Source organism: Aspergillus tanneri (genome assembly GCF_003426965.1).
Source record: "Aspergillus tanneri strain NIH1004 chromosome Unknown AapTan_8_pilon_pilon_pilon, whole genome shotgun sequence".
Lineage (NCBI taxonomy): Eukaryota > Fungi > Ascomycota > Eurotiomycetes > Eurotiales > Aspergillaceae > Aspergillus > Aspergillus tanneri.
In genome coordinates this window covers 285,038-311,978 of record NW_022984635.1, presented here as the reverse complement: position 1 = coordinate 311,978, position 26,941 = coordinate 285,038, and the positions used below count along the sequence as shown (strand labels likewise).

Genomic DNA, 26,941 nt, shown 5'->3' with positions numbered 1-26,941 from the left:
CGCTGACCCACCAACCACGGACCACCATTGTCAGCGGACTGACCGGCGAGACCTTCCAGCACGCCCATCACCCAATTAATCTCCCGGACCTAGCGGGCTAGGGCACTGGGGATGCGTTCCGGGTGGAATTTCTTGAACCACAACGCCTGTCCAAAGTACGGGGTTTGTCCGCTGGTTTGGAAGAACAGCCATCGTTGTGTGATGGACGCCTTGTTCGATCCCTGAGGGAAGCTCAGTGGGTGTTCCTTATAGTAGCGCTGCATGAGATACTCGACAATGGTGCCCGATTCCCATAGAGTCAGGTCGATGTTGGGATCGTACAGGGCAGGTAATCGACCGTTGGGATTGATAGCCACATATTCGGGGGTTTTGACGTCCAACACGGGGAAAGTCACCTGCTCGTAGGGCAGACCAGTTGTTCCAGGACTATGGCCACTTTGGATGGGTTTGGACTGCCTTTACTCCAGACTTTGATGAGTAGATAGCTGGCTGTAGAGTACACACTATTCTTTCCATTGACCTACTTATATCACTATCCTGTATATTCAGTCCACCATTATCAACTCAAAATACTAGTCCACCAACTGGTTACTATCCCAAGCTGGCCAAGACTGATCCAGTGCCATTTTTAGAGAGAAGCTCGAGCAGGATGCATCCGTATGTCGGAGGTCTCTCTCCGGTCTTTGAGATCCATTACGATTACTATTAGCTATTGGTGATAGGCCACTGTACAAATTTGGTAAGGTTTACATTGGTTGTACAGTTTTATAGACTCAATTCGTGAGCACTCGAATTCCAAACATCAAGCTTACCGTCGGTTAAGCTTGATAAATCCTGTATCCTGCGCTTGAACCAAGCCACAGTTTCGGCGAAGAGCCCCGATTCTGGTGATCCGAATGATAGCTGGAGATGAAGGGGGTTTGGGCCGTGATTGTAGCATAGTGGAATGTCTCCTCGGCTTCGTTTGGAGACAGAATAATGTGCATATATGGTTGTTCAGATGTTCACTGTGCAACATCTAGTTGTACTGCCTGCTTCATATCAATCATCCCGCTGGGCACCACGACTGACATAGATGCATATCTATGCATTTTGTCCTGGTAAATTCCCATCTGAGCTTGACTAATTTCATATGTTTTTTGTAATGAAAGTTCGGTGTACAATATCAGGTGTTATGAGAGTCGAGCTCTGTTCGACAGTTATCTTTAAAGCAGGCAGAGAAGTCAGACGTGAATGTATTTTGTTAGCATGTCCACTCGGCAGATACCAATATTGGCTTTAGGATGCTTCATATCCGACATAGTTGATAGTCCCGAACGTGGCTAATCTCAGTTTGTACTATTCTCTCCGACAGGATTTCTGTGAGGGCCACCTCGGACTACACGATATACTGACTCAGGTAATATTTTGTAAGCATTTCTATACTGTTTGGTTCCGAGATTCTTCTAGAGTCATATTAATGTAGAAAGAGCGAAGACTGCCGACGCTTAGTGGGATGTCAGAGACGTAATTAGACCGTCAGCAAGGAACGTCAGTGACGCAGTTAACAGTTATCTAAAGGAGACTAATTGTACGATCGAAAGAGTGAATTCTTCGGAAGGTGGAGTGTATATGGTCTGACGGTATCTGCCTTGACGTCGATCAAACAACAAGACATCAAAGAAGAGGCAGAGCAAAGTCGCCGCCTTACAGGATCTATCGACCCCTGTCTGCCGCTGTAGGATTGGTCTTGTCCACGATGGACTGCCGCTAGAACCGATGCAGAAAAAAGTATTCAGGGGCTGAGCTGCTATGGAGATGAAGGGCTGGAGATAACGCCTATTTGGGTGAAATTGTCGAGGAGGATCAGATCCCCTTGGCGTGGCTGAGGAATGGATTCCTCCCTAGCCTGCAGGAAGAAAGTGCCCCAAGAGTCAGCCACCAACGGTCAGAATTGCGCCGTTACTGGACGAGGGACCCGCTGGCGTGTGGATACGAGGCAGAATTGGGGTCCAGGAACCACACCGGATGCTGAGATCTGCAGCCTCAGCGACTCAAGCAATTATTCGTTGGGTTTAAAGACAAACCTGACTGGGCTCTTGACTCTTCACACGATTCCTAATTTCCGGTCCAGTGTAATTATCCCTAAGTGACAAAGTAAATTACTATCGTAAGATGGTTTCTGTGGGGGCAGTACAAAGCAGATAGCCCAGGAATTGGCTCCTTATTTGGGGTCTGTCTATGATTCCAACTCTAGGACATTAAGATGACACGCATTGGGTTATTTTAAGAGAGCCCCGCATGCCAGATGCCAGGAAGTAAATCTCGAGAAGGGGGGAAAATCTCAACTTATCATCTTCTACGGTCTGAGATCTGTAGGCAATCATGCTTGCCATTCTACCTCTTTTCCTCCTTACTCTGCTCCCGGCAGTCTCTGCCCAAGAGTCCGACAAGGAGGTATTGGCCCATTTTGCGACCACAGGCAACTGCTTTGTCTATGAAACCACCGGAGATATCAAGAAGGGAGCGTCCCCATGTAAGACGTGGTGCCCGAAAAACAAGGACAGCGAGGGCCTGGGAGTAAGTCAGATGGGAAATTTTATCTTCATGACATGGCTAATTTAGATGTGCAGTGCCGTACACCAGTGACGGATTTTAGTAAAGTCGATCAATCTTTAATCAACAAGGATGACGATGGTAATAGATATCTCGCTGGAGACTGCCTGTGCGGTCACCCTGAGGATTATCTACCTCTGGTCCAGCCCGTGATCGAAGCCCTATCGCAATTGGACAATATAATCTGCGCTGTCTTCCTGCAGAGTCTCGAGACGGTCGTCGAAATTGGCATCGACGCTGTTCCCGGTGGTGCAGCGGTCAACGGAGTCCGAAAGGCTGTCGAGGGCGCCAAAACTTTCACAGAAAATGCCCTCGATGCCTCCTCCTTCTTTGGAAATTGGGTTGGAAAGGCCTGCAAAGTGCCGGATTGGAATTTCGACTACATGGATGCTATCTTCGGTGGATTGAACAAGGCATCAGATTCTTACGGCAAGAGCAAGGGGTGTTTCCAGAAGAAGAAGGGAATTTGCAAGAAGGGTGGCAGTAAGGGTGACGGGAATGATGGTAAAGATGGTAAGGACGGTAAGGACGGTAAGGACGGTAAGGACGGTAAGGACGGTAAAGATGGTAAAGATGGTAAGGATGGAAAGGATGGCAAAGATGATAAGGATGGTAAGGATGGCAAGGATGGCAAGGATGGTAAGGATGGTAAGGATGGCAAGGACGACGACAATAAGGATAAGTGCAAGGGGAAAGAAGGCAAGGGTGAGAGTTCTACTATCTAGCGTTGCGGACTTGGGATGTGTACTAAAAGTTTGAAGGCAAAGAATGCAAGGATGATTCATCGTCCTCGAAGGACAAGAGCGCCACTAAATCTGGCGATAACAAGAAGACTACGACGAAGCCCTCGACCAAGACTGGGGATAGCAGCAGTACTACCTCCTCTAGGAAGAGCAAAAAGAAGTCCAAGACCAAGTCGTCCTCGTCGACCCCTCTTATCCGATCGTCGACTCCATTCACCCCAAGTAGCACGCCAACACCGACTCCAACCCCATCGCCAACTCCGAGTAGCACGCCTGCTTACTACTAGTGGACGTCTGAGGATGGGGTAGAGATTGTATATAGCCTGCACTGGATCGTTTCGTAACTGAATAGAAGGCATAATCTGTATTGTACTTACTGCATAACTTGCTGAATACTATTTTAGCAGTTCAAACTGAAGTCGTACTAGTGTCGGAGCATGTATACTTTTAGTCCTTTAGGGTATGAGCTTTGAAAGAGAATGTGTACCATTGCCATTTCAGCACTTTTAAAGATGATATGCCACTATTCCCAGGAGCATTAAGCAGGAAAATCCCAAGGCTTGACTTTAGGTGGACCTCGCTCGTGGGATTTGGTTCTAAAACTCCATTGATATATATACCACCTGGGATAACCATAGAAGCCGATCGAACAACCTCTGTGGATCTCACCTATGACTCAGCCTGAGTCAATCCCAAGGCGTGTTTTTACTCGAGCTAGTCGATGTTGAATACGAACATACGAGGACATGTGATCACTTGGGAACGTAACATGAGGGTACCGTGCAGGGCATATAAGAGTGCAGGCAGTCCAGGCCTTAAAACAAAAAATTCGTTGGTCACTGAAGGAGCTCCTATTCTGTGCCTGTGTCACTATGAAGCTTCATCCTGAATGGGCCGTATATGAGTCACAACTGCATTCCGCACCAAACGAGAAAGATAGGAACCGCGCCTTTCTCAATTCCGACGCCGGGACTCGACTCCGTGAAGATGTACAGACGTCCGAATCATCATTGGCTGCAAGGGATGGGTATCAGATTCCAATAAGAATCTACCAGAGAGCAAAGAGTAACGACCCCTCGACGGCGTTGGTTATATTTTATCATTCTGGTGGTTTCACAAATGGCTCCCTGGAAACAGAAGACTGTATGTTGAGGACGCATGTCGGCAATATATCCATTCCTATTAGACATGGCTTATTCACACAGCCTAGTAACATGCCGACACCTGGCCCTTGGAGGACCGGTGACTGTTATCAGCGTTGCGTACCGTCTCAGCCCGGAGTATCTGTACCCTATCCCCATGAACGATGGCTGGGACGCGTTTGTTCATATCCTCAATAATGCAGCGCAATATCTAGCGGGTCAGACAAACGCAGCGAGGGTTGTTCTAAGCGGAACGTCCTCAGGCGGACAACTGGCAGCGATTGTTTCCCAGAAGGCCTCGCGATGGTTCGCTGACCAACAGAGTATCCCCAAAAGACCGATATTGACATTTGCCGGTGTTATCCTGAGAAATCCAGTCACCGTGTGTGGCATGAAGCGCGATTATATTCCCCCGCAATTTCAAGACTGTCATCGGTCGTGGGCACCGGAGCTTGAGACCTCTTTGTTGGAGCGGAGTGAAATGGGAGCCAATCATGGTATATCATAAAGCCTCTCTTCCTTTTTTTTTTTTTTTTTTTTGAGCAAATTGAGACTGACAACTATATCTAGATGCACTGGGAGTTCCTGAATCGGAGAGGACGAGTCCTGACGCGTATCCCTTATGGGGTAATCCTGCTGGGGTACCCAAAGCATATGTGCAAATCTGTGACGCAGACATACTTCGTGACGATGCAGTATGCTATGCGCAAGCCCTTAAAAACGCCAGTGTGGATACACGAGTAGCTTTGTATCCAAAGCTGCCTCATATATTTTGGATACACGCGCCCAAGTTGAAAATCTCAAACCAGGTCCAAAGGGAGTGTGTTTCGGGACTGCGATGGATCTTGAATATAGAGGAGACCAAACAACATCTACTTCCTAGTATGGCTGAGGGCCTGTAGCTAATAGAAAAGCTCCATGAGCATCACTTCCCCTAAACAAAGCCGTGAGACAGAAATACGAAGTTACAAAAAAAAAAAAAAAAAAGGGAAAGGAAGAGGCAGACATACAAGAGAAGAGATAAAGAAGATAATGACGAATATAACAATAGTCGCAGACAGCAAAAGAGTAGCACCGTCATCCAGGGATCCTCTAACCTCTGGGCTTACCCTGGTAACTATTAAGGTTGGAATATGGTTGAACTCGCAATAATTAACTTCAACAGGGAATAGAGCTCCGCTCAGACACCAAATCTTGGCTCAATCAAAGGATCGCATCACTACCAAGAAAGTTCGTTTCTGCAGCGATTTGTTCTTGCGAAGGAGTTCTATATATAGCACTTGTGTTCGCTGAATACGAGTTGGACAACGCTGATGACGGATGGTGCGTGCCGATCGAGTCCAAGCTCAAGATTCTTAGGTTTATGTCTTTCCACCTATACACACTTTTCAGTTTGTCCTGGTAAATTATGGAAGCCGCTGAAAATGCTACACCGCGCGAGATAACCGCGTCGGGGCTCGACTTTCTCTCCCTCCATCCGTTTGTTCGCCAAACCGTCCTGGATCGCATTCGAGGGGCGGTTTTCGGCGCCGCTTTAGGCGACGCTGTCGGATTATACACCGGTTCGTCACTGCCAATTCAAACTCCCCTGTAGACGACAACTATCTTACTTGTCAGAGTTCTTGTCGCGGGATATGAGTCTGGCGGCCTATCCTGAAGGCAGATTTCAGCTTGTATATCCGGCCACAGAGCCAAAGAACGATGGCCATCGGGGTAAAAATCACCTTCCCGGGTACACGCCCATACCTAACTATTTCTACTGACAATACGCTCCGAGAAAGGCAAATTTACAAAGGTTCTGAGATGACTACTCTCCCTACTGCTAGCTGGACATGCTGATAATTGACTAGGGGACTTGGACGGATGATACAGATCATGCACTCCTTATTATCCTCTCATATCTCCATTATGATGGAAAGAAGCTGTCCCCTTTAGATTTCGCACATCGTTTGCGCTTCTGGTGCGAGCAGGGTCTACGGTGTCTAGATAGGTTGCCCCTTGGCCTGGGCCGAACCATTGGAAGCGTGAGTCTCTAAACAATCATAAGTTGTAGTCGGATGTGTAAATTGAACATCTGCCCGACAGATTGTAACCGATCGGAATTACCTTAACGATCCCAAAGCCACAGCTTACAACTACTGGGTGAAGGGAAAGTATCATGCTGCTCCGAACGGGTCACTGATGCGGGCGTATCCCCTAGGAATACTTTGTCTCGAGAAGGCTGTTGAGATAACTTTTCACACAGCTGCAGAGTACTCCGTGGTCACCCATGCAGATCCACGGTGTGTTGTCTCGTGCTGTTTGGTGACAGGATTGATTCGTGGCTTGCTTCGCGGGCAGGTCTTTACAGAATCCGATGTGGACGCATTTATTCCTCAATGTCTTTCGTGGGTTGATCAGTGGATAGAGGAAAGGTCCTCGAAGGAAGGGAACGTGGGCGACCCTCGCCTTGACCATGAAGAGTTCTACCGACACCTGAAGGTAAAGCGATTTGATGAGCTCCAGCTAGACGACGCAATGACCATGGGATACGTGTACAAGACGCTTGGAGCAGCGATTCTATGCCTGCGGTTGGCTTTGCGGCATTCAAGTGGTTCGACGACTACCGAGATGAGCCGAAGCGCCGCGAAATTCCCAAATGCGTTCGAGAACTTACTTACCACCTTGATTCTCCAGGGTGGCGATGCAGACACGAATGCATGCGTGGCAGGGGCTCTCCTGGGTGCCCTTATGGGATTCAACAGCTTACCTTCACATTGGAGAGATGGATTGGCTCACTCCCAATGGCTATTAAATAAATGCGATGCGTTGATCTCCGTTACCAAGGTCAATAACGAGACCTTACCTTACAAGGGAAGTGAGGATCCGGACACAAGTTTAGATGGAGGAAAGGGAGTGTTGACCAGAGAGGAATTGGAAGCTCGGGAGAAAGCTTTTGTCCACGCCTATATGGCCAGGTTACATCTTGGCAGGGACCAACCGGAGAAGGGCTGGTTGAAGAAGTTGTTGAAACATGCGCAATGAAGACTGGATTTTATAGCTGCAAGGACCTAAGAATACTCCTGGTATGCTAGCAGGATCATTTCGCCTAAAGTATCTCCTGCAATCTTGCCTCCAGCTCCGCGTTTCTCCAGTCACGCTTGTTGCACATTTCATCCAATGCAACTGCCACTACAGTCCCATCTGAATTTTTTGTGCATAATGGCCACCGTTCTCGGGATAGAAAATTTGCATCCAGGTTCTCCCTGGCCACTTCGTCTGCTTCGTGGAGAGTCGAAAGCACAAAGAGATAACTAATCAGTATGATACACTGGGTAGACTACTGTCTCTAGCATCTCATGCTGCTGTAGATTGGTAAAACATTGTCAGTCCCAGCAGATGTGGCTAGTGGCGGCTTAGTCCACGATCCACCATTCGTCCGTCGCGTGGTATAAAGCGTGGTCACCCTCGCTCTTATTAATCCTCTGTCTCTTGGAAGTCAGCGGGCCCTTCCGTTCTTCCCTCTGGCTCGATGAATATCTTGAATCTCTGGGTGCGCTCGAATCAATCCTGGCTGCTTTGCTCTGCAGCCTCAAATGAGGATATTTTTTTCCAAAATCTGGATTGGTCATGTGCTTTTCTTTGCAGTGCTTGCATTTCTTCGCAGATGTGATCACGGCATTGCTTGAGGTGGCCGACGCTCCGGATGGGGAAATCGCCGGATCCTTTCCTCGCATGATGCGCTCGGGATTTGCGAGGCAGTTTCCCACAGCTGCTGGAGCCCCTGGCTCTATATCATTCTGGATGGCATGAACGATGAAAGCACTCTGCCCGTCAACCGAATTGCAATGTGTGTCTTGTCCCCGATTGATCCGGATGTGATGGATTGCAGGTCGTTTCCCTCAGATGTGCGAATAATTCGCAGTATGTGGCCAGTTCCGTCTGATCGTAACGTTCCTCGAGATCGGTCCACAGCTCTCGAGATGCTTCGATTTCGTCACCTGCACACTGACTCTTGGAACAAATATATGGGAATGGTATGATATGCCTCAACTTCTCTGCACCAGTCCTGCGGCGTTCATAGGCTTGTACTTCACAGTCTGGCCGCATTTGAATCGCCCCTGACCTGACGGGCCGCCTCAATCCGGAATTCTCCGATAAGCGGAATGACGTCAACAGCGATCGGTTTCTGTCAGAATAGGCAGACGTCCCAGTACTACGCACAAATTGAAACAGTGCTACATTTTTCTGGTGTAGTGGTATATCTGACATTTTTTGATACTTGAATTGGCACTTTGGACATTTCAATTCGCCAGATACGACATACCACTCCTGTCTCGCTTTCAGATTGGAAATCATGATTCGTTTCCGGATGGCATAAATGCTGCTCCCCTGAAGGGCTCGATGCCTGCTACCATGCCATCGGAGGAAGAAGTAGACGAAGCATGAGTCTCTAAGCTAGGCAGCCGTGATTGTGAAGGGTGCCCAGTGATAGGTTATAATAGAAATAGAGAAAGCTCAACAATGGTTCTAAGTGACTAGGAACCTTACTTAGAAGACTGCTCCCGGGCTTATCTGTTGTAATTCAGAGGAAGACAAATTTGTTATTATTACTTTCATATGTAAACTTGAGGGTTTATGTACAAGATGACCATCAATTTGATTATATATAGAATAAGTTTCGTATGTGAAGCTCTATGGTTTGCTTGATCGAGCCTCAATTCACAACACGAAGGAACAATGTTTACGGGCGTACAATTTATCCTGTCAGTTATATAAAGCCTTGCATGTCTTATCAATATTGTCAATATTATAATAGCGCAGTACATGGTGCTCCCGGACGACTCAGCCTGTTAGTGGTCACCGTTAATATGGAAATCGAATATCAATATATGAACATCGGAGAAGAGCTGTGTCCTAGCTACCAGAAAGGCCAATACGGTCTTTGGGGCCTTTCAGCGCACTGAAAACTTCTATTCATAATGACTACAAGGTACAAAACTGTCTTGGGCTTGTCATCCATGGATCCCCTCAGGTTGACCAAATAATTAGTCAAGGGGATGTGGGTCAAGAATCCACATGTGCCAAGATGTGTCCAGTGGGTCAGGTTCCGCCATGCTTCTTTGCCGCGCCAAAACCCTACTTTTATTGTCCAATTTCTGCAGTTATGGGATTGTCCCGTTGGTAGAACACGTAGATCCTACATCGCTAAGCTAAAAGTACTAGTAGTGCGCGGGGAATGTACCCACATCTTTCCTTAATAGATCCTGTCTGTTCAAGGTTGTGGCAATCAACTTTGTTATTAGTGCAAACGGGTTGAAACAATTTTTAAAACAATGTCGCCCGAATATTTCAGAAGCTGAGTATAAATAGGATTGGCCAAGTGTCTGCCCACTGCCCTTCCATCTTTATCCCTACAATGAAAAATCGTTGGTGACTTTTGACACCTGCGGACATGCATTCCCCAAGCATCTGCATTCTGCTTATTCTGGCAACCTGTTTCTTAGGTACCAACGCTATAAGGCTTCGTCAAACCAATTCGCAACAAACAATTCAATATGCTGCCAAGCAGCCTCCATTGACTACACCGTGGACTGACAAAGTCGGCACCAATCCATGGCCAGAGTATCCTCGGCCTCAGTTTAAGCGGTCTAAATGGAAGAATCTAAACGGTATTTGGCAGTATCAGAGTGCATCCGGTCTTGATGCGGTCCAAAACCCTCCGTTTGAACAACCATTTACAAACGAGGTCCTTGTTCCTTCCTGTCTGGAGAGTGGTCTATCTGGTGAGCACACCGTGTATCATGTGTTATCATATTAGGAAACAATGTACTGACGAGTTTATACTGCAGGGCTTCAAGAAAAAGACGTCAAGTACTCCTGGCTCAAGACTAACTTCACGGTTCCAAGTTCCTTTAACCGCAGTCATGTTTTGCTGAATTTTGGCGCTGTGGATTATGAAGCAACGGTGTTCATTAACGGCAAGCAGGCCGGCTTCCACCGTGGCGGTTACTTTCATTTTGCTGTTGACATCACGCAGTATTTATCATTTGAAGATGAGAATGAACTGTACGATCAATTATTCATACAAAATAAGATGGTCACTAATCTGTTCCAGTCTTGTATTTACACACGACCCTACAGATAGTGATAACTATGTCATTCCTGTTGGCAAGCAAAGACTTACTCCAGACCATATGTTCTACACTCCTTGCAGTGGTATCTGGCAGAGTGTTTGGATTGAGGCTGTCCCTGAGGAGTACATCACACAGCTGGATCTGGATGCCAATATGCATGGTCAACGTAAGTCCAGTTCCTGCTATGTCCTATTTATCAACGAACACACTCAGCGTACTAAGCCGCTGGACTAGTCAACGTCACTGTTCACACTGCCACAAAGAATGGTACATCAGTTGAGGTCAAGGTATACGACGGCCATGAGGAGATTGGATCTGGCAAACATACTTCAGATCAGCCTTTTCATTTTAACATGTCTAATATTAAGCTCTGGTCCCCAAAATCACCAAAACTGTACAATGTAACCGTGACAATGGGTACAGATACAGTTGAAAGTTACATTGGATTTCGCACTATTTCTAAAGGAACTGTGGATGGTGTAACTCGACCGTTGCTGAATGGCCAGTTTGTCTTTATGTTTGGTACCTTAGACCAGGGATATTGGCCTGATGGATTATACACCCCTCCAACCAAAGATGCCATGGTATATGATTTGAAGTTCTTGAAGGACCTTGGCTTTAATATGGTCCGAAAACATGTAAGTTGGCTTGGTAAGAGATTTCTGTGTGCGGATTTACTGATTATTACATAGATTAAAGTTGAACCAGCACTTTTCTACCGCGCATGTGATGAGATGGGATTGCTTGTAATACAGGATATGCCAAGTTTAACTCCATTACAAACTAAGACCAATACGAATGGTGATACTGTGACTATCCTGCCTGATGAGGCACAGCAGCAGGAATTCACACGACAGCTTGAACTACTAGTGACTCAGCTCAAGAACCATCCTAGTATTGTTATTTGGGTAAGTAGCTTGCTCTTATATTACTGTCGAATAGTGATTAATCTTTGCAGACCATTTATAATGAGGGCTGGGGGCAGATTATAGATGACCATCCTGAGTTTAACTTAACAGAATTGGTCAAACAGTGGGATCCAACCAAACTAGTAGATGCAACGTCGGGCTGGCATGATCACGGGGCTGGAGATTTCAGTGTAAGTAGAGTGAGACTGTATAGGCGCGAACTGGCATTTACTTACGATTCTAGGATAATCATCACTACGCCAGTCCGCAATGTGGAACTCCTTTTTATTCTCAGCCATCCAGCCCTTATGACTCAAGCCGCATTGCTATTCAAGGGGAATTTGGAGGTCTTGGCCATGAAGCCTCCATCGACCAGTGAGTGCCTTGCTGAATACTCTGGGAGTAAGATTGCTTATTGGCCCTAGTCTATGGAATGTCAAGGCGGCACTAGACACCATCAATAACACATATGAAATGGCTGCAACACTTGAGGCATGGAACTATCGCAGCCATATGCTCCTTCAAGAGCTAGAGGACCAAATCCACAGATTTAACTGCAGTGCAGGCGTCTGGACGCAGACAACCGATGTTGAGGGTGAAACCAATGGGTTAATGACGTATGACCGCAGAATGAAGCGAGTGGAAGAAAAGCAGTGGAAGGCTGATATCCGGGCACTTTATGATGCAGCTGCGGCAAGGAGCAATTCTACGCATGACTAGAATGTAGGCCTCAGGACCAACATTTCCGGGACTCGCCAGAGAATCTGTAAATTTAGCACCAGTTGTGCAGGTGGCAAATTAGAGCGACGTGGTAATACGTGTCAGATCATGTCATGAACCAGCAGTCTAGATATATCTTTTCCAATAGCCAATGAAGTGCATAGTCAGTAGAGAGCCTTTTTTCATCCGCCCATATGGGTTGAGGGCAGCAGAGAGTACCGTTCCAGCAATTCAGAGACGACTTGCAATAACCTTATCGAGTAACTTGCTTAATGTGTTCGATTCAAATAAAACAAGCCAAAGGTAACTACGTTCAGAGATATTGAGCGTTGCTATCATGACGTCTTTCCAGTTAAAACGATCTATCATCCTGAAAGGGCAGTTCTCAGTGCGAAAGAAGCAAGCCTCGGTGTGTGCCGCTATCTGCCTCACATTCTCAACACCAAAGACGTCCCTACAACCCGGAATCTAGATCATTGACAGGAAGCACGGCTCGATGTACATTCCGCTATCTAAACTTTGTCCCCCAATGGCCATCATCTTTTACAGAACCTTCATATCAAAGGCCTCCAGTTTGGGCCCGAACGCGATTGGTCAAGGAAATGCAAAGGCTACACAGGCTAGAATAAGAAACCACCGCGGCCTCTGAAGAGGGTAGATGGAAACAACACCATAATGGATACCAGACAAATAATACAATATAATATCTCCAAGTTGCAACCTCTTCTTAGAGAAAGCTAGGCCTATTTTCGTAAAATTAACTGGTCAAAAGATCGTATGTTTCTTAATCAACTTTTCGATCCTTGAAGACACTGGTCGTCTTGTGTACCTTATATTCGGCCTTCTGATGCTCGATACAATATGTGGTTGGTGTCGCTCTTAATAGAGAAAACTCTTCCCTCTTCCAGACATAGCTCGAGCAACTTGTGAGGGCAATCATAAATCCGCGTCAGCGTCAACCCCTCAACTTAATGTGTTGTTCTTCAATTACGCCAGATCAGTTCGTAAACTGTGATTGTGAATTCACTCTGGTTAATATATTTCAATCAAATCTAGACTGACAAAACTTGACCACGCATGTGAATTCAATACTTACTGTAGTTACATCCTTTGTTGTATATACCTTTTCCTCTTCTCATTCCTGTCGTCATCAAAGAGGTAGAAATATTGCCTGAGTTCCTTCTCATTTTCTTGCTGATGCTCACTTTCAGGAAGCCTCCAAGTCTCAGACTCCGTTTGAGCCCCAGTGCTTGTTGCGGTGATATGAAACATGAGAGGGGATGGTAGGTTATCGTAGGCCCTATCATTTGATTCCTTCAATGAGGTATCATCACTCTGACCATGTTCAGAGGCGCATTTTGAACAAAAACGTTCATGCCGTATGTTCTGGTTGCAAGTAAGGCACTTCCTAGATGACGAAGTCATGATTATCTATTTTCGGATGAAAAGTCGACTTAACCAAGCGAGGAGGTTAAAGAGAAAGACTAGTATATATCAGAGGATAACACACTGCAAGGATACCAGGTTTTCTGATATCTCCTTAAATATGAATCCCCCTATTATTTAAGGCTTCCTACTAGGGTAACCAATTTACAGCACCCATGGTTTGGAAACTCTCGGGCACATGATTAAAGTCCTCTATAGACAGATCTTAGAGCAAATGAGGAATGTGTGTTGTGCTAACTTCAAAGTAAATGTGCAGTCTCAAAAAAAGGAAAATAAAACGTGGCGGGAGAGCCAGAGAAAGACGTAACCTAAAAGGAAGGAATAAGTAAAGCAATAAAAATAAGGCGAGGGGACAAACGTCATAGAAAGTCTTATTCTGACATTTGCCATTCAGGGCTTTGAATCTCACATTTGGACCAAACCTAGTGCGGATTTAAACCTTGGTTCTTTGAGAAAAAAGAAAAAAAGTGATATGGAAATATATAAACCCGAGCGCCTAGCGCCTTGGCACTCTGCGGGGTATTTCTCCTGAGGACCTGCCCCTATTCACTATGTGCATGACGTGACCTAGGTACCTGTCAGATTTTATGGAATTCTAATTAGGAGGTCTGAATTGATTGTATTCAGACAGATATTGTACCTAACTCCTCTATGAGGGGTATTGGGTATATATATGATGTTGGAAGCATGAAGGAGTCTGTGATTCGAGGGTACAGGGGCACCAGCGAAAGTAGGGTAAATAATTAGTTAGTTACGTACAGATGCTGACGAAGTCAATGCAGACTGGCACCCGGAGCACCCACCTGTGTAATTACTCGCAGATGGATAACCCGATGTTCCAACACCCATATGGAGCAGTTCACATGATGTCCCAATCAGGATCAACCCATTCTCACAGTGCCCCGCATGCTATCCACCATCATAAAAGAAGGGAGTTGCCACGGCCACACTGCGCTGGCTACCACCACACTGGCTAGGCTACTGCCACACCTATTAACTATACGCAGGACTAGAGACCACCAAATAAGTGTAGTACAAATAGAGATCATGTGACTAAATCACATGATATTTGCCTAAGGCAATACAGCGCACATCTGCGAGCCCTACAACTGGTGCTAGTAGACTGCTAGCCTAAGGCCCTCTGGACAGCGGAGCTCCTCTAAAGAAAGTGTCTGTCTGTTCATTGCAACGCACTTCCCTAGGTGTCTGACGGAAATCGGGGGAATTAAGCAGTGCGCACTTTTACGGTCGCCTGACAGCAGACCTGCTTCCGATGCTCGTCCACATGGTACAAGAAATAAGGGACATCCAGAGCGCAGCGGTGAGCATGTCGTCCGTTGAGACAGGAGACCATCCGGAGAGCAGGTGATCGCAGGATCTTAACTACTCCACTGGACTAAAAGACCACTATATCAGATCCCATTGGGATCAGACATTCTTGAGCACCTTATATAGTAGCGCACTGTAATGTTAGGTGACGCACCACACTTAACATTATGAGCCTTATAGGAGACAGTTTTAGGAGACTTATCAAGTGCCAACTCTACCATTACAACTACAGGTTATATAATGAATCATGTAGGGTAAGTTAGCGGTGAGAAGCGGATTCTCCCAGTTCCATTAAAGAAGGCAGCGGCTGCAGGAATGTCATATGCAAGTGATCGTCTCTAGGGAATCGACTACGTGTAGTGTAGGAGCTATAGGAGGATTGGACCAGGCACCCGTACCCCTTTACTGCGCAGTGAGCATTCTGTTGACACCGCACTGATTATCCTTTCTTTTTTTCTCAGTGACCTAGTTACGAAGCACTGCTAGTATACTAGTTCAGTTTTTCGAACATACCCGGGCTGCTTGTCTGACCATCTTCAGTACGGCCGGTGAACGCATATTATATTGGCTTTTGTCTTCAATGCGAGCAAAGTGATCACAACCGTCTAAACGTCGAAAATTCCCTGGGAAAGGGCAATGTTGATAAGAGTAAGCTATAAGCCTACCTCTTACCGATAATACCTTCCAAGGTACCTACTGATACCTGTTTAGTTATTGATTATAAGACATCGGACACGAAGAGCGCTATCCCTTTGGACTGAGTCGACTTCCTGTTCGACACTGTTGGCATGGATATGGAGTATCACTTTCTGATGAGGCCAAAGCCTAGCCGTATTCTTTCTGTTTCAACATTACCATTTGGAACCTAGCTACAAGATTCTTCGGTAGTGAGGCCTCATCAACCGACTGTTCCTATATATTTCAAGCTTGTGTTGAATGCGATGGATGCTACCTGTAAGCCTTGTGCACGACGGTATGGTGTGGATTGTTCGTACATGTTTCTCGAGCCAAGTGGGACATACTTGGACTTGCTACGACAATATGTGGGCAAGGGCAGATTAAAAACTGTGGTTAGTACCACTGTTAATATGTGGGATTAAACAGTGCGAAATGCCTTCCAGATTGTATACAGCAACCAGGGTAGTCTTGGGAAGGCGGTGATTCGAGTTACTAAGCCAGAGAAGCAGACCCGAGGAAAAATTCCAACAGCGTTTTTGTGTTTTGCAATCATGTAGACTAGGACGGGACAATAAAGTGTCCGACCCGTCAAGATATGGAGTCCAGTCACAGCGATCATCAACTAGTCAAATAGAGACTTACTTGCGAGAGCTCTCGGGATGCGGAGTGTGAATAATGTTGTTAGGTTATTCAGTTACAAATTATATAGATAAAAAAGAAGAAAATAAATAGAATGGTTTGAATTATTCAAGGCCAATGAGTTGCTACCGGTGGTGTTTCGTAGTACTCTCTCCTTTCAGAGTAATCAAACTAGAGGTGTAGAGGACATAAAACAAAAGAGTTTTAAGAGTCTCTTTGACCTGTATAATATACACCCTTATACTAAGATATGATCACATGCTCACATAAACATTTCATTCTAGATAAGCACAAAATGTTGAAGCTATATTAATTTTATTAAAGCCAATACCATTTAACCAAATTTAACTCATAAGCAGAATGCATTAGCCCCGGACCTAAGATTCTAAAAGGCACATGGAATGCATATGTTCACTTACAGTACCTGTGATACTATAAGGAGGGACTGGCAACAGGGTCTCTTTCGCCACTTTGCATCGCCTGATGAACAGACGTAGACGGTAGCCTTGGCATATGTGGGGAGGATTCCACCCTAGTGTTGGGAGCTCCTGTGGCCATTGCTTGCCGGGTGGTCCGGAGTGGCAATTTGGTCACTAATGATGAGACTTGCAATTACTAGTTCAAGCCGGGGCAATAATACACCCGACTCCTGGGACCTTTAGTTTAGTGCCTTTCAGTCAATATAATTGGGCCCAGTGGACACCGATTTATTTAAGGTTGGAGTCACAATAGCGGAATCAGGCTAGACTTGCGAGTCTGTCAGGCTGTACTGGCCACTAACTAGAACACATGCTAAGATATATTTTATATAATAAAAAAAGTAATAAATAAAAGGCACGGAAATTAGAAAGAGAAAGAAAAGAACCGTTGTTAAAGCCCGGTTAAACATCAGCAACTACCTTACTCCGTACAACCGCCCTGATTAGGCTTCGTGGGACCAACTCTAACTTTGCCATAGGCCCCTTTATATACAGTGTGACACGGAAATTTCGGAAGTTGTTTCTCGTCTTCGAATACATATTATCCAGATACCAGGCGCACCCTTAGGTATGTCACTTTCCCACTTTACTTGCCAACGATCCATTGATTTTTTAATACTACGAAAGGGCGAAACGAAGAGAAGATATCCTAACTTAGTGGGGTCTCAGAAAATGGCGTCCTTCCTTGCGGCAAATTTAAACCCTTGTAACTATGTTGGAGGAGTGAGCTTTAATCCCGATCGGGATATTCCAGACCTGTCAGGCAAGGTTGTGCTGGTGACTGGAGGTATGCAGCCTTTGTTTCTTGTTCTCCACGCGTCTTAATATATGATAGGAAATGCTGGACTTGGAAAGGAATCAATTCTCCAGCTGGCCAAACATAACCCGCAAAAGATATTTCTTGCTGCACGCACGGAGACAAAGGCAGAGAAGGCTATCGGCTCCCTAAAAGCTGCGTTATCGAACAAGGTCGATATCACCTGGCTTCCTCTGGACTTGATGTCCATTAAATCAATCCAACGGGCTTCGGAACTCTTTTGCGAACAGTCAGCACGACTCGATATCTTGATCCTCAATGCGGGTGTTATGGCTCTACCATTAGGAGTAACAGAGATGGGGCACGAGATCCAGCTGGGTACGAACCACACCGGGCATTTTCTTCTCACACAGCTTTTGCTTCCTACACTGTTGAAGACGGCAGAGGATCCGAACTCAGATGTGCGCGTTGTCTCTCTCTCATCGATAGGGCATAACTTAGCTCCATCCTTCGAGACGATCCTAGACCAAGAACGGTTGAAGAAAGTCAACACGAATACTCGGTATGGAGCTTCTAAGGCCGCGAATATATTATTCGCTGCCGAGCTTGCGCGGCGGTATCCTTCAATCACGTCTGTTGCTGTTCATCCAGGAGTAATTCTTACTGATCTATATGCCTCCGTAAGCGGGCGCTCTATGCTCGCGGCATTGGGCACGAAGACCTTAAATGTTTTTGGAACATCGGTTCCCGCTGGCGCCTATAACCAGCTTTGGGCTGCTGCTGGAGCTCGAAAAGAAGATCTTGTGAATGGAAGCTACTATATTCCGGTGGGACATGTCAAGCCACAAAACCGTTATGCCAAAAGTAAAGAAATGGGGAGGCGCTTGTGGGACTGGAGCGAGTCGGAGCTACGGAAATTTGGAGCTTTACCTTGAGCTTGTTGTTCTTCGTCTTTCCATATTTGATACTTGATCTTTGGCTCCTTCTCCCCTATTTCACAGTTTTTGAAACAGGCACCGCAAAATATTTATAGCTAACTAATATGGTATCTGGTTCACTGGGAGAGAATATTACTATTTTCTCTAACGCTCTTGGTTATTTGCACCTTACAAATTATTAGCTCTAGGGTGCAATGTCTAATCTCAATCAGCCCTTATATTTAATTTTTATCATTTTTATGGGCCAACTAGAATTCACTTTCCAGATCTTCCAGTTCCAGCATGTTGAGATAATAATAATTCTAAGAAGATTTGCTAATGGTATGCATAGCTTTCTAGTGAGTCACCTAGACTTGGGGAAACCTCAACACAGTATTCGTACCTATCATTGCAAAATCTCCAATTACAGCTATTTGATCCTACAATATATAAGCAGGCAGATCATTTCCCCCCTCCTCCTATCTCATATCTACATACGTGTTTTAAACCATTGTCTTATTATTATTCCTCTCTTCTCCTTCTCATCCTGTTACCACCCTACTAAGAAGGACAGATGCGTGCTCTATAGTGTCATTGTGCGCGGTTACGTTTGAATGTGATACTGGTGGCAACATGCCGACCTCGCAAGAATGTCACTACGGAAGAGTAAACGCGCCACACTTCCGTGGTTGAGACAAGTCAAAGCTTTTTCTTTTCTTTTCTTTTTTTGTTCAGAGAAGGAAAATAAATTGTGGCAATGATTCGCATTCATAGTTCTTTCTTTTCAGCTTGTCGATCCCGGGTGACCAAAGGGAACACTGCCCAGGCAGTCATTTCCGCATCAGAAAGACGTGTCTCATGCCCACACCTGGTTTTCACCTCCCATGACACGTAAAGAGCCTATATCTGCCCACTTTGCTTCACAGTCCTGGTATCCCGTCGGTTTTTGACTCAATCAGTTGAATAATCGTAAATCCAGCTCCTTCATTACACAAGTCTTTCTTTCACAGTATCCTACATTGTATAGTCCCCTATTGTTTGATATCTGAGTGGTACCGAGTCCACGGCTCTGGTTACATTAAATACCACAAACACAGACATAACTGTCCCAGGGTAAATACTTGGATGTGCATGATCCAAAAGTAAACAAGATAATTACTTAAAGGGCAAGATCTTCCTAGTTCACCAAAGGCCCCGTCAAAAGAATGCCCAAATTTCACGCACAAATTCGGATCATTTAAGCCGATAAATGGCTCTATTCTATTCTTAAGCTTCCCAACCCAATTATAAAATGTTATTCCATCCTTTATTTCCCCTTGACAAGGGCCAGGATCTGGGCACCACCCAGACCTATAATCTATTCCCCAACAGATCTGCCAATGGCTTTGGCATGAGTCACTGACTTAACCAATCCGGAACTGTGAGAACAAATCTCAAGACCGCCATCAGGATTTGATAGAGCACCAGTAATATAGAGTTTGCCTTCATACTGGACATGCTTTGTGGTCAAGTCTCCGCCTAAGTGTGTGCTTGTAAATGAGACATAGATACATAGATACTAATAAGTGCACAGCAACGCACTTGAAGGTAGTGCAAAGGGGCCCGTTCGGCCAGGGCACAAACGAACGTGGGCCAATGATATATGTGCGCAACAAGGGCTAGAGTATTTTCATCCCGTCATGTACTTCTATTTCAAGAGCCCTTTGTCCGGCAGAGTAAGTAAGCTCAGGATCTGAGAAACGCGCAGTAATACGGAGTTCCAACTTAAGACAGATCATACCAGCAGAGGCAACCACAATATCCGTGTACGGAGAGTCATTAGTATCTAATTTAGCTACTCGACTGTCCCTAAAAGTTTTTCACTTGTTATTAGTACACGATGGCTGGCCAGAGAAGAATTAGTTACTAATACATATAGATATCTTAATGCGGACAGTCATGCTTCAACTGCGCTGTGCGACGAATAGAGCTCGTTCCTATCCTCAATTCAGGTGGGATTTCATCCAGAGATCAATATGGAAGCCCAGTCTTAACCATTAGACAAGGTTGTAGGATCGTGGCGATGGGGATATGCACTAATAGCAAAACCGCCAGGGAGAGTTGTCGACATGTCCTTCAAGCTGTGGGCAATAAGATCAAGATCACCTGCTAGCTGTGCCTCAATTTCCCAAGGTCCATTGACTCTTCCATGCACTGGCTGATAATATATCTGGTATTCTTTTGGCAAGGTCCCGGAATGGGGGTGGCTTATCCCGATCTCCTTGAACACTCAGAGTTGAGGTTGGAAATGTAAATCAGTAGTGCACCTTGTAAAGCGCAGCTGAAACCGGTGAGGTCTGAATCAGTGCGAACTCTGAATTGCGACTCCCAATGTGGGTAGATTGAAAAAGGTCATGCGGCTCCTCTCCCTTAGTGAGTGTACACTGGAAGCTGGGCTCTTCATTGTGCATGCTGGAATTCCGACGAAGATTTGTTGAGTTGTTTAGTTGAGACATTGTTTTCCTTGTAAAGTGGTCGCAGAATTGGAAGTCTATCGAATAGAGAAGTTGGGACAACTTCTCTTTGCCTACGTGGCGTATTCTGTTGGCAGAGATATATTCTCTCTAACACCCATGTACCACACTACGGTGGATTATGACAGTCATGAGGGACTGAGAGCTGACAATAGTAAGCCACGAAATAGTTTCGTGGTGCATCGAGCCTAGCCAGGCTCTAGGAAATCAGAATACCCCGAATTTTTAGGGGTGCACTAGTGGTGTAACCGAAAGAGGGGCAGAGAATGCTCGGCATGACCGTTAAGCATCCCCCGAGTGGGCCAGTGGCTAAAGACTGACCAGTAGATTCGTCAGAAGGCTATATACGGCCTATGGCGATCTCTCAGAGTGCTGCGATAGGCGCCAGAGTATGGAGATCCTGGCAGGTGCATTCATTAGGGCTGATGGACTATTATTAATCCTCGAACCTCTTCCAGCTATGAATGTAACGATCGTTCTCACGCCGAGGAATCCGGTCGGGCACGCTTTCGCAGCGCATGCTGATCTGTAGTCTTGGTCATGTTATTAGAATTCATTACCTTATTGTTCCCCAGCAGTGGCCGGCGTTTCCTCGGTCCGCCCCAGATACATGTTGGGCTTTCTATCACCAGGAGAGGGGTATATCAGGAGGATATATGCGGCTACTCATCTCTCTACCCTGAGCTCCAAGTCATCAGTAAACGTTTAGACTGTCCTGTTCTGCATCCCAAGTATCGTCTTTCTGTCGAAGAACATGCTTCATTTCTGGCGGCTCTGCAAGACACCATCAGCTCGTATGCACATATCCTGGTACGAGCATGGCATGTGGTTCTCTCTGGAGAGTCAGCCGGGGGTATCTTGTCCAGAGTATACTACACTATCTAAGTAGCAATGCCGATAGTGGTGGGAGGAGTGTATTGCCCCTGCCTCGAGCAGGATTACTTTGGAGACCCTGGTTGGATCTTAGACTCGCAGTGGCGGGTAAACTCGCATCCCATCTACGCCGCAAAATGGTTTGTCCTTATGGTGAACTGACGATATGGGGCATACAACAATTTACTCCTGATGGATGGTCCGGTGAACAGCCATATATCTCTCAATTAAGAAGTGAGTTTTTACTCGCCTACACCGATCTTTATACAAACCGGCATAGCAGAGGTGCTGTATGAGGGCCATATAGAGTTGAACATCAAGGAACAGGGAACAAGGATGAAGACGGTAGAGATTTCCAATGCACCGCATTATACATTTAGCGTGGGGAGGGTATAAGTTATTAGGATTTGCAAAGGCAGAGGAGGCAACAGACTTTGTAAAATGGGCGGAGGATTGATATAAATTTATATCCCACTCTACTTCCTAGTGTCCTGTATATATACCATCAGCCTAAAGAAATTATTTATACACTGCTCATTTTACTCATCCACCCAATCCAGCGCTGTAGTCCTGGTAAGAGAGATAAGCCCTGCTTTAGAATTGCCAGAGGGTAAGGGAAAACTTACAAGAGCCGACATACTGCTGCATGCTAGGGTATTCACGACTGGGGTATTGGGGCGTAAGCCCCGATGCCGGAACGTAGTGGAGGCGTGGGAGTGACACGCTTTCGCTACGCTACAGCACAGGGAGACCTGTAACCTGGAGAGGAGAATGGATTTGTCAGCCTGTATTACTCTTTCCTCCTAGGATAGTCAGAGGATTAATGATTAATCAATTTAATCGGTGCAGGATCTTAATCGTTGCCCACCCTGTACAGTAGTGTTAGTATATCTGCCTATTCTGACAGAATCTGATGTTGGGGTGAAGAGCCTGCGCGGGCTCGAGGTCTACCCGCAGGACTTTGATCGTGCTGGGTGAGATTTAAGGTGCTGCCGTATATGAACCCTGATAGGGTTTATACCTTCAAGCCGCATCATGCTGTTTTAAAAGCGAGGTTAAACGCGGCCACGAGGTCCCGAGTTTCATGTTGTACAACTCAGGTCGTGAGGTCAGTTTTTCTGCGGCGCGCCACAGGAGAGTAAATCGGGGATTTACCGGCCCGCTCCTCCTTGCGGAACTTGCGAGCTATTAGCCGAATGGCAGGAAGGGAGTCTGGAGTTTTTATTAACACATCTGCTGATGCAGTCTGCAGCGGGGTAATGCCACTCTAGTTTCTGATCTGGGAAAATACTTTGTCTGTAAGCAGATGGAGCCCACCAACCACGATTTGGCTGTAAATGCCTGGCTCCACGCGCCCCGAAAGAGTAGCCGAAAGTTCCGTTCCATAAGATATATTAATATTAACCCCTGACCAGTCGCCATCAGCCTGTCGCAACCATTAAGTGGAGAGGGCGGAAACTACCCCAATATTCGGTGGTTGAATGCGACGAGTCGAGTGTGGTGGCAACACCGCGAGCAGAATTCGATTCTGATCTGCATAGTTAATAAATTAATATAACTATTATGACTGTGTAAAATTAGGAGCCGGTAGCCTCGGCTAGCTTTCTACTTAGTATACTATTTAAATACGCGCTAAAGACAGTATAAACCCAGAGCGTCGCAACTCCAGCCGTTTCAGCACTGTCAAAGAATAGTACTTTGCTAGAGTGAGTCAAGTCTTAAAGCCAGGATTCCTGCAAGTCATTTGGCTCCCCTTTGTAGATCAGGGCTAGTGGGAGGTGAGAGTAGTCGGTATAGATCGCAGCAATGGGGGTGTTGAACTTCCGGTTCCATCCTGACTTGCTCCGAGAAGAAGGAAATAACTCGCTTGGGGCAGCGAGAGAGACCGACCTGGAATGCTTTCTCGTCGAAAACTTATAAACGTTTAAGGGGTGGGGGTTGTATTTTTCGATTTTCTCGCGGAACTAGTCGATGAGAATGTGTAAATCAAGTAAACTAACATGTCAACTGCATCCTACTTAACCAACTGCGTCATTACAAATACACTCTTACTAAGCCCCCTAGAGCCTAGCTAACGAGATCATCTGTTGGAATATTCTCCCGGGACGGGAGCGGTTTATGTATATTATCAACGACCCCGAGCGAGGCGTCTTCTTTTTCACAGACCAGGGCGAGAGCAAGCCTGATGTAGGAAGAGCGGCATTTAATGACGCCAATTCACCAGGATCTGCGTCAGCAGCGAGATAAAAACAGATTCAGGTGACAGCTGAAGCCCCAGTTAAGTGTCAGGCAAACCACGTTCAGTCTGACACTCTGACATAAGGTAATATCAATATTGCACTAGGCCCGGTCGATTGAGACAGATCCTTAAGCAGCCTGTGGCATGCACGCCCGCAGATCTTGGACTTGACCACGTTATAGAAGGGGTTCTATAACCACGGATCCTAGATCTAGGACTCTTTTCTCTCCTTCTTGTGTTTTGTTATCAAGCCGCCGACAACGAACCATGGCCAGAAAGTCTGAGTTTCGACGGAGCTGCGCCCTCTGTCGCTCTCGCAAAATTGCCTGCTCTGGCGAACGTATCTGCACCGCCTGTCGCGACCGATCAATTGAATGCGTGTACGATTTGGAGATCGCCAAGGGCCGTCCCCGAACGAACAAGACTTCCTCTTCCTCGCGTGCATCCACGGCTTCTGCAACACTAGAGGAGAGTGAGTCTGGCGACGGCGGACTCCCAGAGAGCATGACCAGCAGCAGCAGCGTGGCCGGGGAGTTGGACGCCATGTTTCGAGAGAATTTCGGGGGCGAGCCCATAGTTGCCCCGTCGAACATCTTCCAGGTGCGCGTGGCGACCTTCAATCAGCATCTGGTGGCGGGCAAGGCATCGCGCGAGTCTCCCACACCTGCCGGTAGCCTGAGCTATTCTGGATTCCTAGCGCTGGTGACGCAAGAATTGATCGAGACAGTCGTCGGCAAGTTGGGGGGACTGGGGTCCCACGCCTTTTTTGGACAAGGAGAACGCTTCTACCGGGCATGCATGCTGCAGGACACCTCCAAGACCATGTTTGGCACACCAGGCCCGACGCCGGCATCGTCGCCATGTGCAGGTCTCGACATCATGGCCGAGTACGGCTCCCATATGATCACGCAGCATCTCGAGGTCTGGTTCAGCCACCACCCGCTGTCGATCCTCGTCTCCAAGGCGCTGCTCCTGCGCGACCTGCGGAACCAAACCGCCCATCGGGTGTTGCTGGCTGTTCTTTTGGCCGATGCCCATCACTTCGCCGACGATCCTCTCAAGGGCGACCGCATGCTGAATTGGGCCGTCTCGCAGCTGCACACAATCCCCGTCGATCAGGCGGACATGACCACGGCACACATCACTCTCCTACTGGGTTGGTACCATGCCTGTCGCGGGCATTCGCGCCGGGCACTGTGCTATATCGGCTATACGGGACGCATCATGGCCAAGCTGAAGGTGAAGCTGCAAAAGTCGCCTCTGACGGGGCAGACACACATCAACGGCATCGACCGGGGCGCGGTGGAGGCAGAGCTCATCCATAATACGTGGTGGGTGATGCTGGCTCTCACTGTTTGGGCCTTCATCCAGATGAACATGCCCGTCACTGACCTCCTACCGGCGAGTCTCATGCAAGTCGACCTCGCCAGTACTGAGACCGAGTCGATGCTGCTGCAGCTCGACCGCGCGACGTACAACCTGTCCACCTTGCGGTCGCAGCTCTCCTCCCTCAAGTCCGTGTGGCTGCTGGCTCATCTGACCTTGCTGGCCGCCCATCTCTATGCCTTGTATCAGCCGCCCACACCGCGGAGTCCGCCGCAAGGGCAACACTCCCGACCCTGGCAGGATCTGGTGCTGCATCGACTGAATTGTCTCCTCAGCCAGGGCCGCAGTCTCGTCCAGGTGTGTGCGGATTCCCGCGCAGCCATCAAGGATGTCATCTCGCTCTTGCAACTCGAGCAGGTCGAGGGCAAAGGGGGTCTCGCCCTCCTCACCGTTTACCACGCCGTCTCCATCCACCTGCTATTCCCCTGTGAAGAGGGCACCCCAGACAGAAACACCCTCGTGCTCACTTACCAAGTCTTCCAAGAACTGGCCCGGTCTATGCATGATCTCCAAGCCATCTTCCAAACCGTCCAAACATGGGCGCGGCCAGACTCCTCGCGGCCCGCCAGCACGGCCGCGGCCTCGCTGCATTTCTTTATCCTGGCCCTAGATGCCACCAGTCGGGCGCTGATGCAGATCCTCACAGTCTTGGATCGGTGCCCGCGAGCCGAGCAGCAACGCTGGATCGAGTGTTTACTGCCGTTATTCGAGGGAGGGTCGACTTTACATGGTTTATTTGACCACGACATACTTTTGCAAGATCATCGATGGAGATTGGTGAAGCGACAACTGAAGATGGCGTGTAAGCGGTTGGAAGGGTTCCTGGGTAGCTCTCGGGACCAGTTCTCTCGCCCCTTGTCGTCCCTGGAGTTGAACGTGGCTCCTTCTCCCCCCGAAGGAGGAATAGGAGGAGTGTTCTTCTCCAATGCCATTCACGACCCTATCCCTTCTTCATCGTCTCTCTCACAAGAGCCCCTACGATGGCCTGACTGGCACCCTGTGACCCAGGGACAATTACGAGATTCACATTCCAAATCAGTATCGGACTTCGACCTCACATACCTAACCCCAACCGGCGGATCGCTGGACTCGTTAGCAAGTGCCGACGAGACCTCCCATCTCATGCAGCAAATGCCCCAGCACCCTACATCATTGACATCGTTCTGGTCTGGGCTGAATCTGAGTCCCTCTAATACGCTGGTGGAGATGGTGCCGTCACCTTCTTCGCTTTCGCCAGCTGGTTTCGTGATGACCGATCACCGTGGTCAGAGTAAACGGTCATTGGATAACCTGTGGTTGTTGGATGGGGTGGATCATTCCGTGTCGACGCCCAATATGAATTTGGCGAAGAGACTGAAGGGGGATTTGACAGACCAGACGACATCGTGAGTAGATTGGCTTAGAAGTAAAGGCGTGGGATTTGATATAGATTTCAGTTGAAATTATCATGATGATGACGAA

General features: G+C 47.1%; 7 protein-coding genes across 7 annotated transcripts; 6 read left to right on the top strand and 1 right to left on the bottom strand.

Moving 5' to 3' along the window:
- Positions 1 to 89: 89 nt before the first annotated feature.
- ATNIH1004_010729 (uncharacterized protein) lies at positions 90 to 940 on the bottom strand (the record flags this gene model as incomplete). The annotated part of the gene is made up of 2 exons (XM_033575297.1): positions 90 to 426; positions 813 to 940. The coding sequence occupies 2 exons, from the start codon at positions 938 to 940 to the stop codon at positions 90 to 92; spliced, it is 465 nt and encodes a 154-aa protein (XP_033421152.1).
- Positions 941 to 2,364: 1,424 nt separating this feature from the next.
- Positions 2,365 to 3,625, top strand: ATNIH1004_010728 (uncharacterized protein; the record flags this gene model as incomplete). Its single annotated transcript, XM_033575296.1, has 3 exons — positions 2,365 to 2,559; positions 2,613 to 3,300; positions 3,357 to 3,625. 3 exons carry the CDS (start codon positions 2,365 to 2,367, stop codon positions 3,623 to 3,625), a joined length of 1,152 nt encoding a protein of 383 aa, XP_033421151.1.
- A 585-nt stretch (positions 3,626 to 4,210) lies between these two features.
- Positions 4,211 to 5,382, top strand: ATNIH1004_010727 (putative lipase/esterase; the record flags this gene model as incomplete). The annotated part of the gene is made up of 3 exons (XM_033575295.1): positions 4,211 to 4,481; positions 4,549 to 4,977; positions 5,051 to 5,382. 3 exons carry the CDS (start codon positions 4,211 to 4,213, stop codon positions 5,380 to 5,382), a joined length of 1,032 nt encoding a protein of 343 aa, XP_033421150.1.
- A 506-nt stretch (positions 5,383 to 5,888) lies between these two features.
- Positions 5,889 to 7,504, top strand: ATNIH1004_010726 (ADP-ribosylglycohydrolase family protein; the record flags this gene model as incomplete). The annotated part of the gene is made up of 4 exons (XM_033575294.1): positions 5,889 to 6,042; positions 6,098 to 6,153; positions 6,331 to 6,504; positions 6,566 to 7,504. 4 exons carry the CDS (start codon positions 5,889 to 5,891, stop codon positions 7,502 to 7,504), a joined length of 1,323 nt encoding a protein of 440 aa, XP_033421149.1.
- Positions 7,505 to 9,914: 2,410 nt separating this feature from the next.
- Positions 9,915 to 12,224, top strand: ATNIH1004_010725 (uncharacterized protein; the record flags this gene model as incomplete). The annotated part of the gene is made up of 8 exons (XM_033575293.1): positions 9,915 to 10,245; positions 10,312 to 10,528; positions 10,578 to 10,762; positions 10,831 to 11,234; positions 11,289 to 11,504; positions 11,555 to 11,695; positions 11,749 to 11,879; positions 11,930 to 12,224. 8 exons carry the CDS (start codon positions 9,915 to 9,917, stop codon positions 12,222 to 12,224), a joined length of 1,920 nt encoding a protein of 639 aa, XP_033421148.1.
- A 5,243-nt stretch (positions 12,225 to 17,467) lies between these two features.
- On the top strand, positions 17,468 to 18,487 carry ATNIH1004_010724 (uncharacterized protein; the record flags this gene model as incomplete). Its single annotated transcript, XM_033575292.1, has 2 exons — positions 17,468 to 17,582; positions 17,631 to 18,487. The coding sequence occupies 2 exons, from the start codon at positions 17,468 to 17,470 to the stop codon at positions 18,485 to 18,487; spliced, it is 972 nt and encodes a 323-aa protein (XP_033421147.1).
- Positions 18,488 to 24,361: 5,874 nt separating this feature from the next.
- ATNIH1004_010723 (Zn(II)2Cys6 transcription factor domain-containing protein) lies at positions 24,362 to 26,869 on the top strand (the record flags this gene model as incomplete). Its single annotated transcript, XM_033575291.1, has 1 exon — positions 24,362 to 26,869. One exon carries the CDS (start codon positions 24,362 to 24,364, stop codon positions 26,867 to 26,869), a length of 2,508 nt encoding a protein of 835 aa, XP_033421146.1.
- Positions 26,870 to 26,941: the final 72 nt, after the last annotated feature.